Here is a 22075-nt window from a genome sequence, read left to right on the forward strand (position 1 = left end):
GAAGTCCCTTCCATCTGAGATTCTGTATCCTGGCCCTGCTTCCTATTTTAAAATTGGGACAGAGAATCAGTTACTCATTGCTGAAAGTCAGTGGTTAGTATAGTAAGCTCCCTCAGTATCCTCAGAGGTCATCTGATCCAATTAGTCTTCTGCCTCAGGTAAGAGTCACTTTTATAGGTGGTTCTTGTCCAGTCTTTGCTAGACTACTTCAGTATTGGTGAGGTCACTCTTTCAGTAGTCTGTTCTTCCTATTTTATTTGGTCAGTTCTCTTTCCCAATGAAACTCCCCTCTGCCTTTGTCCCTATCCTGGTTTCTCTAGTTGTGTAGAACAAGTTTTTCCCTTGATCATCCCTCTGGATGTTTGAAGACCACAAATGTGTTCTCCCAGGTGTGCTCATTTATGTGTTAAATATGCCTGGTTTCTTTAACTGTCCCTCATATAGAATATGGTTTAACATTCCTTCCATATTCCAGCTTCTTTATCAGTATAATTCTAGAGCTTTACCATGGGTCGATTTACTTTTAATTACCTGGAGAGATGTGAGCCTCATGTGTCCACATGTCTTTTCTAAGATGCTAAGAAATGTGGGTTTTAACACAGCTTGTCATATAGTTAGTTGCCTGCTGAGTGCCCTCTTGCTGTTCCTTCTAGCTAAGGGCCTTGCCTTTTAACTTTACTGAGAAAAGATAAGCAATTTGCCATGAGTTTCCTCTTCTCTCCTTTTCTCATAAACTCTGGATATCATCCTTCTTTAGTGTGGTCTCTTATGAGGTCCCTCATCTCTTCACTGAGGCGAACCTTCTTATGTGCACCTTAATCCCTTCCATTTCTGTCTTCTCCAGTAAACAGGGAGGCAGACATTTTTCACTGTCTGCCTAGGTCTCTTTCATCCTTAAAAAATATCTTTATCTGACTTTTCCATCCCCTTTGGCTGTCATCCTACATCTCTCCTCTTATGTCTGTACTGTGCCTCAGCTTCCTCTTCTAAACCCTCTGCAAATCAAACTGACCTCCAGCCTTATCACTCAACTGACCTTCCCTTGTCTGAAGTGACCAGTGAGCTCTTTAGTGGCCGAGTCCTAGGGCCTCTGCAGCATTTGACACTCCTGACTGTACTCTTCCTGGATTCTTCCACTTCTGTGGGTTTTTATGATGTTGGTCTCTCTCTGTTCTCATACCTGACTGTTCCCTTTCAGTTCCCTTTTAGGACACGGCAATACAATGGAAAACACACTGGTTCTGAAGCCAGAGGTCCTGGATTCAAATGTCACCTTTGATACTTTGTACTCCCACCTGTGTGACCTTGGGCAAGTCACAGCCTCTTTGGCCTCAGTTTCCTTACCTGTCCAATGAAGGCTTTAGACGAGATGGCCTCTGAAATCCCTTCTGGCTCCAGCTCTAGATCTAGGTTCTTGGGATCCTTAGCTGGATTATCATCTGTATCACACTATATAATTGTGGGCATAGTTTAAGGTTCTGTTCTGAGCCCTCTTCTCTCTTTGCAGTTGACCTTGTTAACTCCTCTGGGTTTTAATTATCATTTCTACACAGATGACTCTATTTCCAAGCCTAGTCTCTATTCCGAGTTTCTGTTCCTCATTACCAACTACCTATTGGACAATTTTTTTTAAAGGCAATTGGGGTTAAGTGACTTGCCCAGGGTCACACAGCTAGTAAGTGTCAAGTGTTTGCTCTGAGGCTGGAATTGAACTCAGGTCCTCCTGACTTCAGGGTTGGTGCTTTATCTGCTGTGCCACCTAGCTGCCTTGACAATTCTTACTGGTTGTCCCATCAGCATCTTGAATTCAACCTGTCCCAAACTGAACTAATTATCTTTTCATTGATCCTATCCTATTCTGAACTTCCTGTTTCCCTTGAGGGCACCATCAGTCATCCAGGTTCACAACCTTGGTCTCATCCTTGACTACTTTCTCTCACTCGACTCATGGTGCATATTCATTCAGTTGCCAAATCTTTCTACCTCCACAGGATCTTTTTCAGTCCCCTTCTCTCTACTTTCATGGCTGACATCATGGGTTAGTCACCTTTTACCTGGACTGTTTGAGTTAGCCTCCTAATGAGTCTTCCTGCCTCAAGTCTCCTCTCCCACCCATCTTTCACATGGTTGCCAAGTAACTTTCCTCAGGTGAAGATCTGCCCATACCTCTCCCTTGTTCACTAAAATTCAAAGGCTCAGGGGCTCCCTTTTACCTCTAGGAAGAATATAAGCTATTTTGTTTGAAATTTAGAGGCTTTTGCAATCTACCTTCCCAGTCTCTTACGGCTTATTTCCCTTTATGTACTCTGTGGTCCATCAAACTGGCCTTGCTGTTCTTCATGCTTGTTATTGCATATCCCTCTCTGTGCCTTTGCACTCACAGCCTCCACTTCTTCTTCCCTCCACCTCTAAGACTTTTCTTAATCTCTTTAGCTGCTGAGGCCCTCACCTTCAAAAATCATGTGTCTATTTTACATTTTTTTATATGTGTGCAGATTATCTCCCTTGTTAGAGAAAGTAAACTCACTGAGGGCAAGGACTCTTTCACTTTTGTCTTCGTATCTCTAATGTTTAGCTCAGTGCTTAGCACAAAGTAGATGCTTAACAATTGGTTATTGATTGATGTAGAAAGGGATTTTGGATTAGTGGGACAGCCCAAAGAAAGCTTGAAAGCAAATTCTTGAGCTTTAGTTTCTGGTAGTGGAGGAAATTGTAGGAGGTCTCAGACCAGAATCTTGCTGGTGGTGTGGACTTTTTCCGTTTGGGGGACTTGTAATATTTTGGCGGTGCTACTCTTTGAGGAAATCGGTATTTCCATTTGAACCTTTCATGGTTAACGTTCCCAAAAGTGAATAGCTATTTTGTAGAATGGTGAAAGCTAGGGAATACTAGCCCATCAGAATAGCATAATAAGCTTCCCTTCTCATTACCGTCAATTCCAGCTGGTGTTCAGAGCCAAAGCATCATGCCCTTTGTGTAGAGGAGTTGATGGGCCTCATTGCCTCTCCTCCCTCCCCTCCCATGGCAACAGGGAGGCAAAATGAGGATTAAAGTATTTATAACCTGGCCTTCATCCAGTGACCTCAATTCCTCAGCTGAGTGGCTTTTGGGAAGGGGGCAACATACCCATCTGGTAGAATTAACAAGGAAATTATTGTGATCACAGAAGACTGAGCCCCCTTTCAGTAAAGGGCCCTGGAATTACAGAATCAGAAGATTTTTGAAGGTAGCTAGCGAGTACCTTGAATTCTGTCATGTCAAATGCGCTAATAGAAATTATGAGTTTCCCTCAGAATTTAAACGGGAAAGTTTTTGAACGGTCATAGAGAAAAATAACTCTTTAATTCTTCCCTATCTATGCCAGGTAATGGTAAGAGATTGGTCTTTCATGGAATGAATGGAACAAAGTTTTCTTAGTTTACAGGGCTAGTTAATTAGGCGCATGTCCTATTGGCTTTCCGTCCTGTAGCGTAAGGGAAGCGATTGGAAAGCAGGAGAGTACCCGATGTTGATATAGCACTCCAAAGTTGGCAAAACATTTTACGTACAGTAGCATCCCAGAGGATCTCTTTCTGGTGTGGTCGCCATTTTACAGATGGAGGAACTGAGGCCCAGGTCAGCGAGCTGAATGAGCTTTCTCGCTGTTCCCCACATGGTGACTTTTCATCGCTTCACCAAATCTCTGGCTTCCCTCAAGGCTCAGCTTGAGTACTATCTCCTTTTCCTGGCACCTTCCCCCTCCACCCAAAAAAGCCCACTTTTATTTGGAGGTATTTGCCTGTACATATAAAACACACCCCCAGATAGAATATAAAAGGCCCTGGGGAGCAAACATTGTTTGATTTTTGTCTTTGTCTTCCCCGTGCCCAGCATAGAGTTTTGGTGAATGTCAGCGGCAGGATTTTAAAAGGTCTCTGTTACTCCAAGCTCGCGCTTGACTGCAGTGCTCCAAGGCGAGGAGCGTTGGTGTTGAGCATGCACTGTACTGTACATGTTTCTACTGTGGTAGAAGTCTATAGCCATATCATGCTGGCCCTCCAAGGGCTGTTAGAGATGATCTAGTGCAGCTATTGCCTCTTACAGATGAAAGCACTGAGGTGTGGACGTCCCTGGGGAGATCTGGGATCAAACTCCACACCTTTTGGCTCCTGCTGTGCTGTTTTTCTTACCTGGTGTGACTGAGTTTCTTTAGTCGACTGTCTGGGTGGGAGGGAAACATGTTCTCAGAAATACCAGGTTTTTCTGCAAGCAGGGGCATTAAGAGCAACCTGTAATCATGAACAGTTTGAAATCCTTGAGAAGTGAGGGAATCTTCTAGATCTTCCTAGAGGATTCTGAATTAGTACAGGAGAGACTCATAACTGGGTGATATTTTTGGCTTATAATTTGCTTTCTTTTTAGAGTTCCACATAGATTCAACTTTTTTCAGTCCTTTAAAAAATGGGGGAATTTGTACCAATTTTAATACTCGGGAACAGTACTGACCAGCTAAACTCTCAATGTCTGTGTCCTTAGAGTTCCGCTGTAATTGACTACAGCTGTCTGGTTTTTTGTTTTTGTTGTTGTTTTCACCCTCTTTACCTTATACCTGTTTCCTCTTTCAGGGTTTTGTCAGATGATAGATCCGGGGAGTATCAGTGCGTTTTTCTTCCAGAGCTTACAGGAAAGGCTGAGGTACAAGTAAAAGGTAACATCTATCACTGGACCATAGCCCAAAGAAAGTAACCATATGTAAATTTTAATTAACTAAATGTTTATTTACTGGTGGTTAAGGCATTGAGAGAATCTTGAAGAAGTCATTAGGGAGCCTATGGGAATGTAATAAATATGGTTCCTGAAAGTTATTTCTTCAGAAAGTGTTTCAAGTAGATAAATACTGGTATCCTGATGTTTGTAGGGTCCATACTCAGTGCCCTTTTGGGTAGTCCTTGAGCGTGTGTGGTTCAGACTGAAAGGCTAGTTCAGCCCGCTGGGGCCCACTTTTACACTGAACCTAAACCTACCTAGACCTGATACCAAGAAAATAAAGTCAAACCCTCAGAAGACTTCAGGAAGACCATATGTGAAAATTTGTGCAACTAGGAAAAAACTGGGAGAGTTTTAGAAAAATCATTATATGCAGTGGTGAACATTTCTTGTAGAAAACTGAGTAGGAACTCAAGATTTTATTCTTAGTAAATAAAAATGATTTTAGAAATAAAGGGACTGGGGCAGCTAGGTGGCGCAGTAGATAGAGCACCGGCCCTGGAGTTAGCCCTGAGTTCAAATCCGACCTCAGACACATAATACTTACTCACTATCTGTGTGACTCTGGGCAAGTCACTTAACCCCAATTGCCTCATCAAAAAAAAAGAAAAAAGAAATAAAGGGATTTATTGTTGGCCGTATTAAACTAAAGTAAGCTTGTCTTGTGCATGCTATTCTACAGGAGGGAATTCTCTGGGAACTGGTTTGCAGATAAAGAGGTTAAGAGGTTAACTTAACTAGGTCCAGTAGCATTCTTTCCTTAGCAGGTAGAAAAACTGGCAAGATGTTGTAAGATGATTACACATATAGAGCAATGTGTAAAGCCCTTCTTGATCGAAGAGCTGATTTCTGTAAAGTAAATTCTATTTTCCCATTTATTTTAATTCTGTCAAATATGTTTTTATAAAACCATTAACAAGAAAGGGATTAAGTCTGTGGCATTTTTGGTATTGTGTATTACAAGTACATTTGCCATTCTGTGATACTGTTTTACCTATATAACCTCATAAAGAACAGAATTATCTTTTGTGAGATTCAAGTGCCGTCAGCAGAGAGGTAATTGAAGCCGTGGGAGTAAATAAAATTGCCAAGGTAAAAAGTATAAGGAAAAATGGGCCAAGGAGAAACCCTTAGGGAAACCGCACATTAAAGGTTTAAGAGGGGCCAAGGAGGAGTGATTAAAGAAGGAAGCAAAGGAAATGTGGTCTTTGGTGCTGAGAGAGGAGAGTCTTTCCAATAGGAGAAGGCAGTTAACTATTCTAAAAACTGCGGATAGGTCGGAGACTAAGGATGAAAAAAATTGTGATTTTAGTATAGTTTTAGAATGATGGCGGCAGAAACTCAATGTTAGATCCCTTCCAACACTAGATGTAAGATCTGAGGGACAATTTTGGTAAAGGATTAAGGAGAAATTAGGTAATGAGGAAATAGAGCCTTTTGGTCTAGAAAACTTTTTCAAATTTAGCGGTAAAGGAGAAGAGATGTCAGATGGACAGGTTAGGAAAGGTGGAGGTAGGAAACAAAAATGTTGGTAGTTGGGAAGAAATTAATGGCAAAAAAATTAAAAATACATACACCTACTCTAGTAAAACCCAGAAATCTCACCGGACTACGTAATCATCAAGAAATTCACTGAAAAAAACTTAGTGAATTCTTCCACCTTGGAACTATATTAAAAGTCAGCTAAAAGCCCTGGAGTATAGGAAAGAGAATTTCCAGAAAAGCTACCACTAGTACAGGCAGACAAAAATATATGTATCCTGCCTGGCTGTGTCCACAGGTAGGAGGACAGAGGACTCCCCCTTCCTACAGAAGCTCTTCAGAGGTCAGCTACTGAGAGTGGCAGTGACCAGTACAGTCACTGTAGCACTCAGAACTGGGACTCCCTGAACCTCAAAGGCCAATTAAGAGCCCAATCCCAGGAGGCGGAGTTTAGTTCAGTAACTCAGGTGACAGTTCTAAGTAGGGCTGAGCAATTCACCGAAAAGTACAGCAAGAAGGTCAGCCTGACCCTGGCACAAAGCTCAGTTCAGGAATTAAGGCTGGAGATAAGCATAAACGCCAGGAGATACTGGCCATTCTAAAGAATTATAATAGAGCCAGAGATACCCCAAAATCTAACCTAGAAGGAAAGAACTTCCCAACAGCCTTAAGCAGTGATTCAAAGGAAAAAGAAATTCCCCCCAGGGCTGCGTGAATACTTAGAAGAAATGAAGCAAGAGTTTTAAAAAATAAAAGCTCTGGAGGAGAGAATTAGAAGTAGAGTAAATAGCTGAGAACAGAAAATAGTAAATCTTACCTGAGTGATACTTCCAGAAATCATGACTTCATGAGATAGTGAGAAATGCTAGAACAAATCAAAAGACTGAAGCAGTAGAAGATGTAAGATAGCTGATATAAAAAACGTCTGATCTGGGAAATAAATCTACAGATAACTTGAGAATTGCTAGACTCCCTTAAAAATTTTTTTAATGCCTGGATACTGTATTTCAAGAAATCATAAACTGAAAATTAGCCAGATCTGTTAGAGTTGGAGGGCAAACCAATCACTCCTAAAAGGAACCCTAAAATGAAAATTCCTAGGAATGTCATAGCCAAATTCAGAGTTTCCACATTTAGAAAAAATGCTGCAAACAACTATAAGAATTCAAGCACGGTATCAAGGAACTGCAATCAGTCTAACATGGAAGCAGCTATTAGAGATGAGAAGAAATCTTGGAATACAAAGTTTCTAAAGGTGGCAAAAGATACAGGCTTGCAAACAAGAATAATTTATGCAGCTGAGAATCCTACAGGGGAAGAAAACCTTTTACTCCTTCATTAAAAGCCATTTAAAGAATTTTTAAATTAATTTTTAAAAAATTTAATGCTTTGGGGGCATTCCTGATGAAAAGAACAGAGCTGACTAGTAAGTCTGAAATGGAGACATACTACTCAAGAGAAACCTGGAAGGTGCATTTATTTGAGCAGAAGCTGTATGAAAGAGTCCAATTCAGATAATGTGGCACAAACTCTTTCTTTAGAAACCTCTATTGTTTTTTGTTTTGTTTTTGTTTTTTAGGCAGTTGGGGTTAAGTGACTTGCCCAGGGTCACACAGCTAGTAAGTGTCAAGTGTTTGGTCTGAGGCCAAATTTGAACTCAGGCCCTCCTGACTTCAGGGCCGGTGCTCTATCCACTGTGCCACCTACCTGCCCCTGAAACCTCTATTGTTTTTAAAGGGTATTGATAGAGTTAAATAAGATAGAGGGCCTGGGAATGGATTGGTTCTGTTCTGAAAGTTTTAAGATGGGAGGAAAAGAAGTATACTGATCTAGATAGAAAGGAGGAAAAATCAGGTGTGTGAAGAGTAAACAAACATGAAGGGAGGGGGTAAAGGGAAGATGATGAATCTTTTGTTTGTTTGTTTGTTTTGGCTAGGCAATGGGGTTAAGGGACTTGTGCAGGGTCACACAGCTAGTAAGTGTCACATTTGAACTCAGGACCTCCTGACTCCAGGGCCGGTGCTGTATCTATTGCTCCACCAGGCTGCCCTTGCAGGTGACGGATCTTTTATCTGAATTGGACAAAGGAGTTAAACATGTATGAATGTGGCACAAAGAAGTATACTGTACTATAATTCTATTACAGTATATTGTACTATACTATAAAATATAGAAATACTTTAAGCTTAGCAGAGAAACTGGTAGGATATGATAGGGTGGGTTTGAGAGAAGATTATATACTGGGGAGGGGATTGCAGGTAAAAGAGTTGCAAGTAAAATGTCAGCTTTGTGAAGGGAGCTTAAAAGGTAAAAAGGAAAAAGAAATGGAAACTAAGGGAATGCCCATCAGTTGGGGAATGACTGAACACATTGTGGTCTATGAATATAATGGAATCTTATTACACCATAAGAAGTAACAAAGGTGCAGAGTGAAGTGAACAGAATCAGGAGGACAACTTTATGCAGGGACACCAGCATTGTAAAGAAAAACAAGAAAGACTTGAGAACGCTGATCAAAACAACCATCATCTCTTCACAGGATCTGTGATGAAGTTACCCCCATAAGTGGGGGAGGGTGGTGATGGCATTTTTGCACACGGTCACTGTATGGGTTTCTTCTGCCTCACTGTCCTTGTTTACCACAAATGATCATGTTGCTTCCCCCCCCCCCGTTTTTAATTTTTTTTTTTTGGTAGGGGCTGGGGAGAGTTGTGATGCCAAAAACAGAAAGCCACTGAAACTTTTTGTGTGTGTTGTGTGTGTGTGTGGCAGTTGGGGTTAAGTGACTCACCCAGAGTCACACAGCTAGTAAGTGTTATGTATCTGAGGCCAGATTTGAAATTGGATCCTCTGAACTCTAAGGCAGGTGCTCTATCCACTGCACCACCTAGCTGCCCCTACTGAAACATTTGTAAGGGCACAAAGGAATTCAGAAGGAGGAACAGATAAGCAGCACAGTTTTGGAAGTAACAGGTTGTATTTATTATAGTCTTTTAAAAGGAAGCAGTATGGAATAGAGACATCTGATTTCATAGACAGTTCTTGCTGTGATCTACTTTGTGTATGGCAGTGTTCATTTTTTAATGTTAAGTTCAGGGTTGGGTGTGTGGGTGTGTGTGATGGTTGGACAAGTGCTTGACCAAGGTCCTGGAGGAATCGAGGGAATGGAATCGAGCATAGGTCTCTCCAGTTAGTCTTAGGTGAGTTGTAGAGATAACTGTCTACCTCTATATATGAGTGTGTGGAGACAGTGTTGCAATTATTGGCAAAAAAAAAAGAAGTCTTGGGAAAGTTGCTATCAGGAATTAGGAGTACAGTGGAACTGAATAGCAGTGAGTGCCCAGCCAAGGTTATATACCAAGAATCTGATTAAACTTGATTAATATTTGCACTTATGCTCAGCAGCCATACGATAAGACTAGAGAAATCTGTTAGGGATTACTCTTGTGATTAGAATAAGGGTTCCCCTGTCGGGATTGCTGAAAGGTCAGTGTCGCAAAGGATCCTAGGGTAGTAAGCAGTGAGTCATCAAAGTGGCAGACCGTGTGATCGCAGCTAGACATGGGAACAAGTGAAGCCAGAACAGAGGAGTGGGATAAGAAAATGCAGACTGAAAGGTTGTGATAAGGATGTAGTGTGAGAGTAGCAATAGAAGCCTAGGTAGCAGTGCTGGGGGAGAAGATTGGAGCAGTTAGCAAGCGTCGAGCTCCTACTCCATACGTTGACTCTTGGAAGTAGTGTAGTTCTGAGGGATGGTGAGGTCCAAAGTGTGCCCACGTCTGTGTGACATAGAGGTCATTGGGGTAGGAGAAGTGACAGCGGGTTTCTAGAGGGGCTGTTGGCATGATTATTGAAATGCCCAGGGATGAAGGGAAAGAGACAGAAATGGTGAACCACTAAATTCATTTAAAAGTTACCTGGAAATTAGTAGATGTGCAGCACAAGGTTGATATGAAGATACGGTGGTGCAGATGGAGTGAATGGAGCTTGAAAGAGGAAAGGCATTTCTGGTGTTAGGTGATTTGGGAAGGTAGGGAGGAGTGAGGCATCCAGACTGCCTCCCCTTCTTGTCCCTGTGAGTTGAGGAGGTAGACAGTGAATGTTCAGCAACAGGGAGGAGGCATCTTCTGAGCAGAACCGGGCTTTTCTGCTGACTCGAGGCAGTGGGAGGAACGTTGGTTGAAAAGTTTGAGCATGTACCAAGAATAATATACCTCAAGAAATCAGAGAGCCCTGAGAAGATGCTAATTAACGGGAAAGCAATAGATGTGTACAGGGGCCAAAACGCTCACTGAGCAGCGATGAAAAGCTGGTCAAATACTACGGACAATGTTGGCATCAGGCTTGGCAGTTAAAGCGTGTGGTCTTCCTTGTGGTTTTGTGTGGCTGTTCAGGGAATGCCCTTGAGGGTAAGGGGCTGTCATTTTGAGTTCTAGAGCGTCTCTTGTAGCAGCATGGTATGTTTATCTGGAAAAAAACTAAAGTTTGAAGTTACAAAGCAATATTTGTCAAGCAGGCTGATTCCAAAGCAGCAATGAAATTGGCACAGTGATCACTGAGGCAGGTCAAGGTGGTGGGCTGGATGGGAGTTGGAGTGAACGTGTAGGTGAGCAGGGAGGATGGATTGCATCCATCCTGTCCCGAGGCGGGAGGAACCTGCACACTCCCTTCTTAGAACATGGTTGCTGGAGGAGCTCTACTATTAATTTGATGCAGAATCTGAGAGAGAATTCTGAAACTAGTCACTTAGCTTCTGGCAGAGCTGGGAGGAGATGTGGGTGTCCTGCCTCTAGGGTGTCACTGCTGACAGATTTGGAGGCCTCAGTTTGTGCACTGAATAATTGCATTTTTAATCTCACACTTTCTCCTCCTTTTAGGTCCCCCAAAGATTTTGATTAACAAGAAGTCGGAACATGGCAATGAGGGAGACATGATAATACTCACGTGTAAGAGTCATTCATATCCCTCTATCCAACAGTGGAATTGGTACAAACAACATGAGCCTGAAAATACTATAGTAAGTATCACACTGGGTGTCTGTGAATTACTTATAATCTCTGTGGGGCTTTGCAGTCTACAAAGGCCTTCCACGTAGTCAGGGCAGGTATTAGGATCACAGATTTTTCTCCATTTTACAAATGAGAGAGCAGAGGATCAGCTGGTTAATATAGGTGGGATTAGAATAGTGTAGATTAAGATTTGGAAAGGACTGGAGAGGTCTCCTTTTACCTCTTACGATTCTGGTGAGGAGTCTGTGGCCCAGAAAAGCTTCGACTAACCTAAGATCTCATAGCTGGAAAGTAAGTGGCAGAGCCAAAATTGGAAGCCAAGCTCTGTGACTTCAGAACTCTGACTTCTCTTTCCATTGTGCCATGATGCCTCTTGGGAATGCTGGCCTCTAAGTTACCGTTCTCTCTTTGATGACTACTTCCTCCTTCTTTACAGTCCATTATTAATGGTACTGATGGGAAGTACTTCATAACATCGACTCCTGAAAAAACGGAACTGCAGATTCAAGCCGCGGATTTGGAGAAGGATCCTGGAAAATACATCTGCAACGCCACCAACTCTGAGGGCTCTGATTCTGCTGTCATCACCCTGAAGGTCCGCAGCCGTCTGGCTGCACTCTGGCCTTTCCTGGGCATTGTGGCAGAGGTGCTGGTCCTGGTCACCATCATCTTCATCTATGAGAAGAGGAGAAAGCCTGATGATTTGTCAGAAGGTAAGGAGGGGCTTCTTCAGTCAGTGTACAAGGTGGGAAGAGAAGGGCAAGGGAATAATTAGTAGAGTACTATACTCTAGACCAGCAGCTTCCATAAACAAAATGAAGTCTTAAGTCTTGAGTCTTTTCAGAGGTCTCTTCTCCAGAACAATTCAGCAGCTACATGTTGAATGACTTCTCATTTTGGATGCTATAATAGATGCAGAGATCTGTCTTACTGTCTATCTGTAGTGGGCACTTGAAAAAAAATCTTATCTTCAAGGAGCTTGGACAGTGGGGAGCAATTGAAGCAGAGGCTGTCCACAAGAGCAGTGCAGACAGACAGCAGTTGGATGTGGGGTTTGGGAGATGTAGTAGAAAGATCAGCAGCTAGGCAGTCAGGAGAGGGGACCTAGGTTCTCATTCACTGAATAACTGGACATAATCCCCTTTGTCTCTGGCTCTCATTTTCCCCACCTGTAAAATTAGATGCTCTCTAAAGCTCCTGGTTTTGACCAGTACTCAGCATGTGATTTTTAAGCTGCTCGTTAAATTCTGTCCCTGAATTTTCTTTGCTGAAAGCTTGTGCATGTATTTTTAAAAGTGTTTTGTCCCCAAGCTTCTGCAAAAAGTATTTTCACTGCTGGTCCCTGTTCTTTTGTCTTCGTTATATTTCGTAGCCCTGAGGGCTTATACATGACCCGAGCCAAACACTCTAAATGCCCCAGGCCCTGCTTTGGCAAATACTAGTCTGTTGAAAAGAACTTTGGACAAAAGGTTACAAGTCTGGGTCTTGTCCCTGACTTTGTGAACTTGGGTAAATCAGTCATCCTCTGATTCAGTTCCTTTGTTGTCCGTTGGAGATCAGGTGCCTCAGTGAGGAGTGAGAAATCCCAGGTTCCTTCCCTCTCCTTATAGGAGAGGCCCAGATTGTAGCAGCAAAGGGGATTATGTTAGATCTCAAGGAGGAATTGGCCTCATTTCCTCATAACCTCAAGAGGGACTTAATTTCTTTTTTTTTTTTAAAGGTTACTAGACTGACATATCAGGGAAATGTGAAAGATGCTGCATATCTAGATTTTAGTAGAGCTTCTAACAAAGCCTCTCCTATCTTTCTGGACAAAGGTGGGGCCTCATGAGTAGGATGATGACAATACATGGATGTATTTATAGCTTTTTAAATGTCCAGACATGCAGTTGTCTCTAGCATGCTTCAGGCTTTTCTCTTTAGATCTATCTTGTTTTTGATTGTAGTTTGGGGGGTTTTTTGTATGGTTTTTTGGTGAGGAAATTGGGTTTAAGTGACTTCCTCGAAGTTGCACAGCTAATGAAGTGTTATGTGTCTGAGGCCAGGTTTGGACTCAGGTCCTCCTGACTCCAAGGCCAGTGCTGTATTCACGGAGCCATCTAGCTGCCCCTAGATCTATTATATTCAGCATTTTTATCATTACAAGACTTTGGAATTGTAGTAAAGGTATGAGCTCAGTACTCAGCAGTGTTACATGGTCACTAAAAAATGCTGTTTGAGGAATGAGGGAGATGCTATAGCCTCTCCATTTTCTGCACTGATCAAACAACAGCCAGAGGATTCCAGTCTGGGCAGCTTTTTTTCAGAGAGACATGAACAAGGAAGAAAAGTAGGTCCGGAAAAGGGTGACTAAGATAGGGGGGCTACAAATGAAGGCCAGATGAGGAACATGGGAAGACAGTAAAGGAGCTAAGTGGGGAGGTGATTGTTGTCTTCAAGTGTCTACAGGATGGTCAGGCAAGAGACTTGTTCTAATTCAGAACAAGGACTCAGGGGATGGGAGTTAAATTTGGGCCCAGTCTCCATCTGATATTAGATGGCCCTCCCTCTTCTGGATTGGCTGAGTAGAGTGAGTTACCTTTAACTGGAAATGTTTCAAGGAGGGACTAGATGACTTCTTGCAATGTTGTTGTGAAAGGAGATTCTGTATCAGGTAAGAACTGGACCTGGATTACCTTCGGGTCCCTTTGATCTTGAAGATTCTGCTGTTCAGGCCTTCCCCACATGTGAATGACAAAATCCCCTTCCTTGGTGGGGTCTGAGCGTCCAACCTCTTTCCCACTTACACATTTTGTTGGAGGGGGAGGAAAAGGGAGGGCCTGTTTCTTTCCCTTCTGGACCACCTAGGTGAGTTTTTTTTTTGGGGGGGGAGAGGGGGGTTAACTTTTTCTTCAACTGAATAAATAAAGGTACTTTTTATTTAGCTGAGAAAAATCTGTTAGGCTAGGGATGCCAGAATTTCTAGAAGAGTTCCAACTTTTTCATTAGCAGATTTCCATTTCCCATTAAGTGATGGAGATGGCTCTGGAGGGGCTGTTCCTAGTTAGAAGAACATAAGACTTGAAAGGGCATTCCCCTGTTCCTGCACTGCTTGGTGGGTTACACTACCTGTTCTTAAACTAGCTGTTTCTAGTTCTGTGGAGTTTGTTGTCAGAGATCAGTAGGAGACCAGCAGTCCAGGTCAGAGTGACAACTGCTTCACTTTTTACTTGTTTTCTCTTCGTTGCTTCTGCTGCTAGCTGAACCCCCACGTGGTAAGTGAATGGCCCCTCCAGTTGTCATTCGACTTCAGCCGTCACATCAGCTATTTGAATCACCAAGCATGAACTCTTTGACTTTTTGCATGACTTTACACCGCTGGGAGCTTTCACTTAACTCTCATGAAACCTGAGCCAAGATGGCAGCTCCCAGGCTGCACTATGCCTGCTTGAAGCATGAATGACATGGGCACCCTGTCCTTCACACTTTCCTTGTCTGCATGTGTCCAGCATCAGGACTCCCTCAGTATTAACTGAAAGCTATCAGCACAGTTTGGGGTGGTGGTATGAGCGGAGAATTAGTTGCCTTCTCACAGATGTCTGCAATTCTAGCACTTATTCTTTCCCTTTCTTACTCATTGGATGAGGTTCAGATCTCAGTGACTAGTATACCCAAGAGTCACTGAATGGCTTGTGTGTCCACTCTGGCCTCCAGAAGGTGTTGGGCATCCTGTCCTGTTGGAGTGCATGAAATCACGGAGACTGTTTGCATTGTGCCCTTGGGACCTGTTATGTTTGTGTGTCTTCTCTAAAAAAAAATAGAGAATCTAATCTTTTACCCTCCCTCTGTCAGAGGGAGCTTATGAGCTTAAAAATGAGTTGTATTCAAAAACATTTTGGAAGGACCTTAGAGATTGTCTAGTCCAACGCCTCCATTTTTTTTATAGGATTTAGACCTAAAACATCCCAGATTTCTATGAAGGAAAATGAGACCAGATAAGGGAATTGATTTGTCCAAGGTCATATAACGTGCTGGTGTTAAAATCAGTTTCTCAAGGTGAGGTCATCGTTCAGAACCTTTAAGAAGTCAGCGGCCCTGGGTGCCCTTGTAAGGCCGCACGCTGTAGCCCCTTACCTCAGTAGTTTCCAGGACTTTGTGGTCGATTTTTCAAAAAGGAATTCATCCCAGAGAGGTGGGACTCACATACACATTAGACTGGACCAGGAATGTGAAGACCTACCTCCTAGTAGGAGCCTCCCTTCTGGTTTCCTTTATAACCACAGTGAGTTACTTCCCTTTATGGGCTTCAGATTCCTTGTGTGTAAAATGAGGGGATTGGACTCAGTGATCTCTAGGGTACTTTTCCACCCAGATTCTTTTATAACTGAGGTGAGTTCTCTTGGGCAAGCTCGTGTTGTTTACTAGGAACTGGGGAAACGAGGGTACAGGGGAGAACGGATCATTAGTAGAAATAGCACAGTCACGAACTAACTCTTAACACTTTTCATTTTTCTCTCCTCTTGGTTACCCCTTGCTTGAGAAGATGAGGATGGCGGCTCTGCACCACTGTAAGTATGAGTTGGTCGTAGTAGAAATGGGCAGGAGCTATGTTTGAGGATTTAGGGGCCAGGCCTGTGTAAATAGTGCAGAAGGGAACTGAGAATACCATAACTAGTAAGGAGTGAACGTTCCTGTCGGGTAATTTTCAGGTGCTGCTTATGAGGTGAGACACCTTATTCAGTGACTGCTTCTCCATCTTGACTCACATACTTTTGGTTCCTCTTTTTAGTACATTTTAGATTCACCCATTTGAGTCAGCTAGCATTTATTAAGTTCTTACTGTATGCTGGGCACCATGCTAAGCCCTGGGATACAAAGAAAGGCAAGAGACAGTCCCTGTTCTCCAGGAGCTCACAATCTAATGGGGAAGACAACATGGAGATACGTTCTGGATAAACTGGGGTCGTCTTAACGGGAAGGCACTGAGAGTAAGCAGTACTGGGAAAGGCTTCTTGCAGAAGGCGGGCCTTTGGCTGAGGCTGGAAGGAAGTGGGGGAGGCCGGGAGGCCAAGATGAGGAGGAAGAGAATTGCCAGGAGAAATGCTGGGAGTCGGGAGATAGAACGTTATGTTTGAAGAGCCCAAGGAAGCCGGTGTCGTTGGATCAAAGAGTGTGGTGGGGGTGGGGGTAGAGGGGGATAAAGTATAAGGAAACTAGAAAGGTAGGAAGAGGCCAAACAGGATGCCATCCTTGGTCCTGAGGTAATAGGGTGCCAATGGAGTTTAGAATGGAGTGGGAGGGAGGAAGGATATGTGTAAACCTGTACTTTTGGACGATCTTTTTGACAGTTAAGTTGAAGGTGGATTAGGGCTGGGGAGAGACTTGAGACAGGGAGGCCAGCCAGCAGGCTATTGCAGAATCTAGGCATGGGGTGATGAGTGCCCATACCAGAGTGACTGTGTTGCAAGAAGACAGAGGGGGGCCTGTTCAAGCAGTGTGGCAAAGATAGAAACAACAGGACTTCAAGACTGATTGGATAGGAGGGGTCGAGACAGAATATCCAGAGATGGCTGCCCGGGTTGCACACCTTGTGGGGGAACCAGGAGAGTGGGGTGTACCCCTTGACAGGAATCGGGAGGTTAGGGAGAATGTATGAATCCATGCTTGAACAGGGTAAGTTTAATAGGTCTGTGAGATCCAGTAGGCATCTGAATGTGTGACTGAAAGTTAGGGGAGAAGGTAGGGCTAGACAGGTAGATCTGAAAATCATCTTGCTTTGAGATGATCATTGACTCCATGGGAGCTGCTGAGATCACCAAGTGAGTAGAGAAGAGGGCTCAGGATAAAGCACACAGTTAACAGGCTGGAGGAAAATTCAGCAAAGGAGACTGAGGTTTGTTCAGACTAGAAGAAGGAGAACCAGGAGAGAACCTAGAGAGGAGAGAATGGAAAGAAGAGGGTGATGGATGGTGTCAGAGGCTGCAGAGAGGTCAGGAAGGCTGAGGACTGAGGAGATACCAATAGATTTGGTAATTACCAGTTGTTAGTAACTTTGGAGAGAGCAGTTTTGGTTGGAAACCAGATTTTGAAGATTTAAAGAGAGTGAAAGGAAAGAAGTGGAGGCACTGATGCTAGACAGCCTTCTCAAGGAGTTTAGCCACAAAAGGGGGCAGAGATATAGGCCAGTAGATTTTGGGCTCTCTGCCCAGGCTTCCTGTTTTCTAAGTATGCCAAGAGGTTCTCTTCTTCTGTCCGTCTCCCTAGGAAAAGTGGCGTGTCTTCAAATGACAAAGATAGACAAAACGTTCGTCAGAGAAATGGCAGCTGAGCAAAGGTGAGCCTCTTCCTTCTTCTTGATCAGCTTAGAGTAGTGGGAGGGAGTTGATTTGAAAGCCTGCCAAGTCAGCTTCATCTCCACTGGCGTCTGCCCTCTCATGGAGACAAGGTCACTGTCCACCGAGACATTTAAAGTGTCCTTAAAAGCCCAATCCGGCACCTGCGATTTCAGATTCGTTGAGGCCTAGAACAAAAAAAGGACCATGGGAACATCTGGTCAGATCCCCCCCGTTTTATAGATGGGCAAACAAATCTGCTGTGTAATGGAAGGGACCTTATTGTTGGCTGCATTGAGCTGGCCCTGGCACAGGGGGGCAAATCAGTGTAGCTATTTGGGCCTTCACCTACTCCGGTGAGAGGCTTGGACGAGAAGGCTCTTTCAAGAATCTTCCCCTGGGCAAGTCACTTAACCACATTGCCTAGCAAAACAAAAAAAGGAGGGCAGCTAAGTGGCACAGTGGACAGAGCACCGGCCCTGGAGTCAGGAGAACCTGAGTTCAAATCTGGCCTCAGACACATAACACTCACTAGCTGTGTGACCCTAGGCAAGTCACTTAACCCCATTGCCAAACAAAAAAACAAAGAATCTTCCTGCTCTCAGGGTAGCTAGCTAGGTGGTACAGTAGATAGAGCACTGGGCCTGGAGTCGGGAGGACCTGAGTTCAAATCCAGCCTCAGACCAGATACTTGACACTTACTAGTTTTGTGACCCTGAGCAAATCACATAACCCCAGTTCCCTCACACAAAAAAAAAAATCTTCCTGCTTTCAGAAAACGGACTATGATTCTAAACTTTGCCCCTTGGGACATGTTATTCTGGAATATTTTCCCTGTTTCTTCTGTAAGTTTATAATCTTCAGTCAGTGAATGACCTAAGATCTTCCCTGCCTGGCATTGTGATGTGAGCACACTCACAATAAATAATGAAACAAATGCAGATAGGTTTTTATTATGGTCTGAATTGGCACAGGTGTTTCCTGCTTTTTCTAATTCCCCAGTGTATTTTGGAATTTACCTTTGCACCAGTAGATAACTGAGAGGCTTAAAATAAAAGTTTAGCTCAGAGATATCTATCTAATTTTGTTCGGGTTTAGGTGTCCAGCTTGAGCTGGTCTCTTAGGTCAGATTGGGATAGGGACAGGACCTTTGGTTTCATCAGTATAGGGAACTCCCATATGAGGAAGTTCCCTCCACCAATTGAGGTCATCACCTCCTCTACAACTTTGAGTCTTCTGTGCCCAGAGCACTGAGAGGTAATGGCACTTGGACCCAGGACTTTTTGGCTTTGAGGCCAGCTCTCAATGCTGCACCATGCTGCCTCTCACAAGCTGGCCCTAAAGAGAAGGGGAGAAGGCTTGAGGAGTTAGTAGGATTTATTTCAGCTTTTGGTTCAAGTGTGAGTTTGGTTTCATTCATCATAAATTTAGGGATCGAGTTTTGCTTTGTTCAGAAATTCCTTAAAGTAAAAACTCAGCACATGTGATCTAAACACGTGTCTGTTGTATGAAACGTAGGAATTCTTTGTGAATAGAAATAATTGCTCGCAAATACAGAGTGCCTTTTACATCGTTTGTGTCTCACAGACACCTCATTGACATGTACCAATACCCTCCTTTTACTGATAAGGAAACTGAGGCCCTGATTGTATATGACATGGTCCCAAGCCATCTGACCAGTGCTCTTTCCATTACACGAGGCCGTTGTGAGAGCTGAGTAAAAAATGTGAGTTATGTCCTAGAATATAAGGAATAACTGGGGAGAAGCTGTGTCTTGAAATCGGGAGACCTGGGTTCCAGTCTTTGCTCTACCACTAATTTGACAGATGACCTTGAGTAAGTCACTATACTTCTGAACCTCAGTTTTCTCCTTTATATAAAATAAAGTTAGAGGTTGGGAGGGCTCTTAACGTGATTGTCCTTGATGGTATAGCTAGTAAATAGGGCCCATTTTTACCAGAAGTTTCAACTGATGGATTTGTATCTCTTCCTTTTTCCCTTATTCCACTTATTCCTTACAGTGTCATAGGATCACCAGTGAAAAGATGGGGGTGAAGTAAGAGTAGCGAAAAGCTAACCAGTTAATCAGAACTGTATAAATGGAAAAACCCAGAAAATTCTTTTCACTGTTTTCTCACCTAGGTAACTTCTGATGAAGACCTCACCTGGATCGATATGGATATGGATATGGATGTGTGTGTGTGTGTGTGTGTGTGTGTGTGTGTGTTTCTTTGCAGTGTAACATGGAGTATGTTCATAATGTACCTTGCAAAATCCAAGTTGTCTTCACCACATTATAGCAAACTAAGTTGTAAATTCAAGTACTTTTTAAAATTGTTGGAGGGTGGTGTTTTTTTATGTTTTTGGTTTTTTGGGTTTTTTTTTCCCCTACATGTAAATTTTTGTCCTTTGGCCACCAGTCAGTCTGATCTCTGGCGTCAGTCCCTGGGGATGTGGGGTAATAGATATTGTGGTCTGCGTGCCTGTCCTCTTCTGGATTTCTCTACCCTTATTCTGGGCCATGAGTCACAGAACTGGGGAGAGTGTTCTTTTGGCAGGAAGGGTCCTTTCTTTTTTTAGAGGCCCAGCTGCCAATAAAGTAGAGGATGCCGTAGCGGCTGGCTGCGTGTTCTAAAAGGGTAGAGTGTGTGATATTGTGTCGTATGGGAGGACCGTCCAGTCGGGCAGAACATAATCTGCTTCTGCCCAACTAATCAAATGAGGTGGCTTAAAAAAATGGGTCCTGCTAATAACCTGCCTGTCTGAAGCAATTGCTGTCTTGTCTTTTTAAAGAAAAACCATATTTACAGCCACAAGTATTACTTGCCTTTCTTGGAAGATGTTCAAATGACCTTTTCTGTGTGATATGATCTGACGTCAGTGGTTAAGAGTAAGTGATGGGCAAGCAGCTTACAAAGGCCCCTCTCCTGTTCCCTGAATGTTCTCACTGGCAGTTTGCCTACGCCCTCAAGGGTCCCTTGCTCCTTTGGTTCACAGTGTAACATTTGATATCCCTGCAGGGAAACCCACACCACCTGCTTCACAGAGATCTGAGTGTTGTGTTAATCTCAATGTTCCAAGCTTGCCATTCATGGCCTTCTCTTCCAAAATGCCACCTTCCAGCTAAATCATGTGAAAAGCAAAACCTGAAATCTAAGAGCAAGGGTGATTGTGGTAATCACTTATTGTGCAGACTTATTTAGTATCGTCATAATGTCATCGGCACAGTGGAGCCAGCCACACAGTAGGTGGCGAGACTGTGCTGTCATAGACTAGACCTGCATATGACAGTTCGTTATGTCCATGTGCACATGACAGGCAACAGTGAAACCTGTTCCACTTGAAATGTTGGCTCCTTATCCCCATCTGCCCTAGGAACCTGTGAGTGCATAATACATGTGTAGTCTGTGCTGATTGCCAGTATTCCCCTCGTATTTTGAGGCACCCCTGCCTGTTAACATTTCATCAATAAAGACATCTTTTTCCATTTTCCAGCTTGGTTTTCTGTGTAATCATAATTGTGTAAGTTTCCATAGTCTAACTGATTTAATTTGCTGGACATTTTTTTAATAATGAATATTTCTCTTTATTTGTAAACAATGCGTAGAATAAAATAGATGCAAGATGCTAATTAAATGGATTGCCATGGTCGTAGCTAGCAATACTTCAGTTGTTAAACTATCATTATTAGAAGCACCATGGGGAAACGGATAGAGCACCTTCCTTGAGGCTAAGAAAACCTAGGCTCTAGTTCTGCTGTTGACCCACGCTAGCTGCTGGAGCCTGGACGAGTAAGTCTCTTAACCTCTCAGTAGTCTAAGCAACTCTCTTAAGACTAAGAGTTGTAGGGAAAGTGAAAAATTCTTTTTGAAACAGGACGTTTCCTGACTTGAGATTTTCTGGCCAGACCACTCTCATTTACCTCAAAATGCCTTCCTCCAGAGCCGGTGGACTTCCACTTCCTGCTGTGCCCAGCTGATCTTCAGCTTTGGGTGGTACAAGGATTGAGACCTTCCTCTGACCTGTCTCCTGCTGTGAGTGTCCCCAGAGGAAAGGCTACGAGGGGCAGCAGAAGGCAACTTCCACCTCCTACAGCCTGGCTGGACTTTTTTTTTATGTATCTTTTTTTTTTAAATTTATTTTGAATTATCAACAATCAACCTCCATAAGCTTTTGAGTTTTAAATTTTTCTCCTCCCTCTCTAAGATAGTGTGCAATCTAATATAAGTTATACATATATATATTCCTATTAAACATTTTCACATTAGTGATGTAGGTAAGAATTAGAACCCATAGGAGGAACCACCAGAAAGAGGAAAGAAAACAGAAGAGAAAATAAATACTTGCTGGACATTTCTGAAGAGCCTCCTGTGATTTAAGCCTATCTGTGAGGCACAGAGGCTACAAAGACAATGAAACAGTCCCTGTTTTCCGGGAATGTGCATCCTGCTGGGAAGGTAGAATGTTTCCACAGCAATAAGAAAAAAAAGTAGCTTGATTCTGAGGGGCAGAAGAGAGGGCAGGAGT

General features: G+C 43.2%; 1 protein-coding gene across 3 annotated transcripts in view; it reads left to right on the forward strand.

Annotated features, from left to right (window-relative positions):
* The window catches only part of BSG (basigin (Ok blood group)), a 33129-nt gene extending 12087 nt beyond the window's left edge, over window positions 1-21042 (forward strand). For 2 of the 3 annotated variants that reach the window (XM_021008852.2, XM_021008854.2), the window contains 7 exons: window positions 4605-4687; window positions 11106-11245; window positions 11674-11950; window positions 14477-14491; window positions 15760-15784; window positions 17481-17550; window positions 19691-21042. In XM_021008852.2, the coding sequence (XP_020864511.1) occupies window positions 4605-4687; window positions 11106-11245; window positions 11674-11950; window positions 14477-14491; window positions 15760-15784; window positions 17481-17544 (604 nt within the window). In that variant the 3' untranslated portion in view covers window positions 17545-17550; window positions 19691-21042. The remainder of the gene's footprint in view (window positions 1-4604; window positions 4688-11105; window positions 11246-11673; window positions 11951-14476; window positions 14492-15759; window positions 15785-17480; window positions 17551-19690) is intronic. The other variant, XM_021008853.2, reaches the window with a different exon arrangement.
* Window positions 21043-22075: the final 1033 nt, after the last annotated feature.

Source organism: Phascolarctos cinereus, unplaced genomic scaffold (assembly GCF_003287225.1).
Source record: "Phascolarctos cinereus isolate Bilbo 61053 unplaced genomic scaffold, phaCin_HiC Scaffold_4;HRSCAF=312, whole genome shotgun sequence".
NCBI lineage: Eukaryota > Metazoa > Chordata > Mammalia > Diprotodontia > Phascolarctidae > Phascolarctos > Phascolarctos cinereus.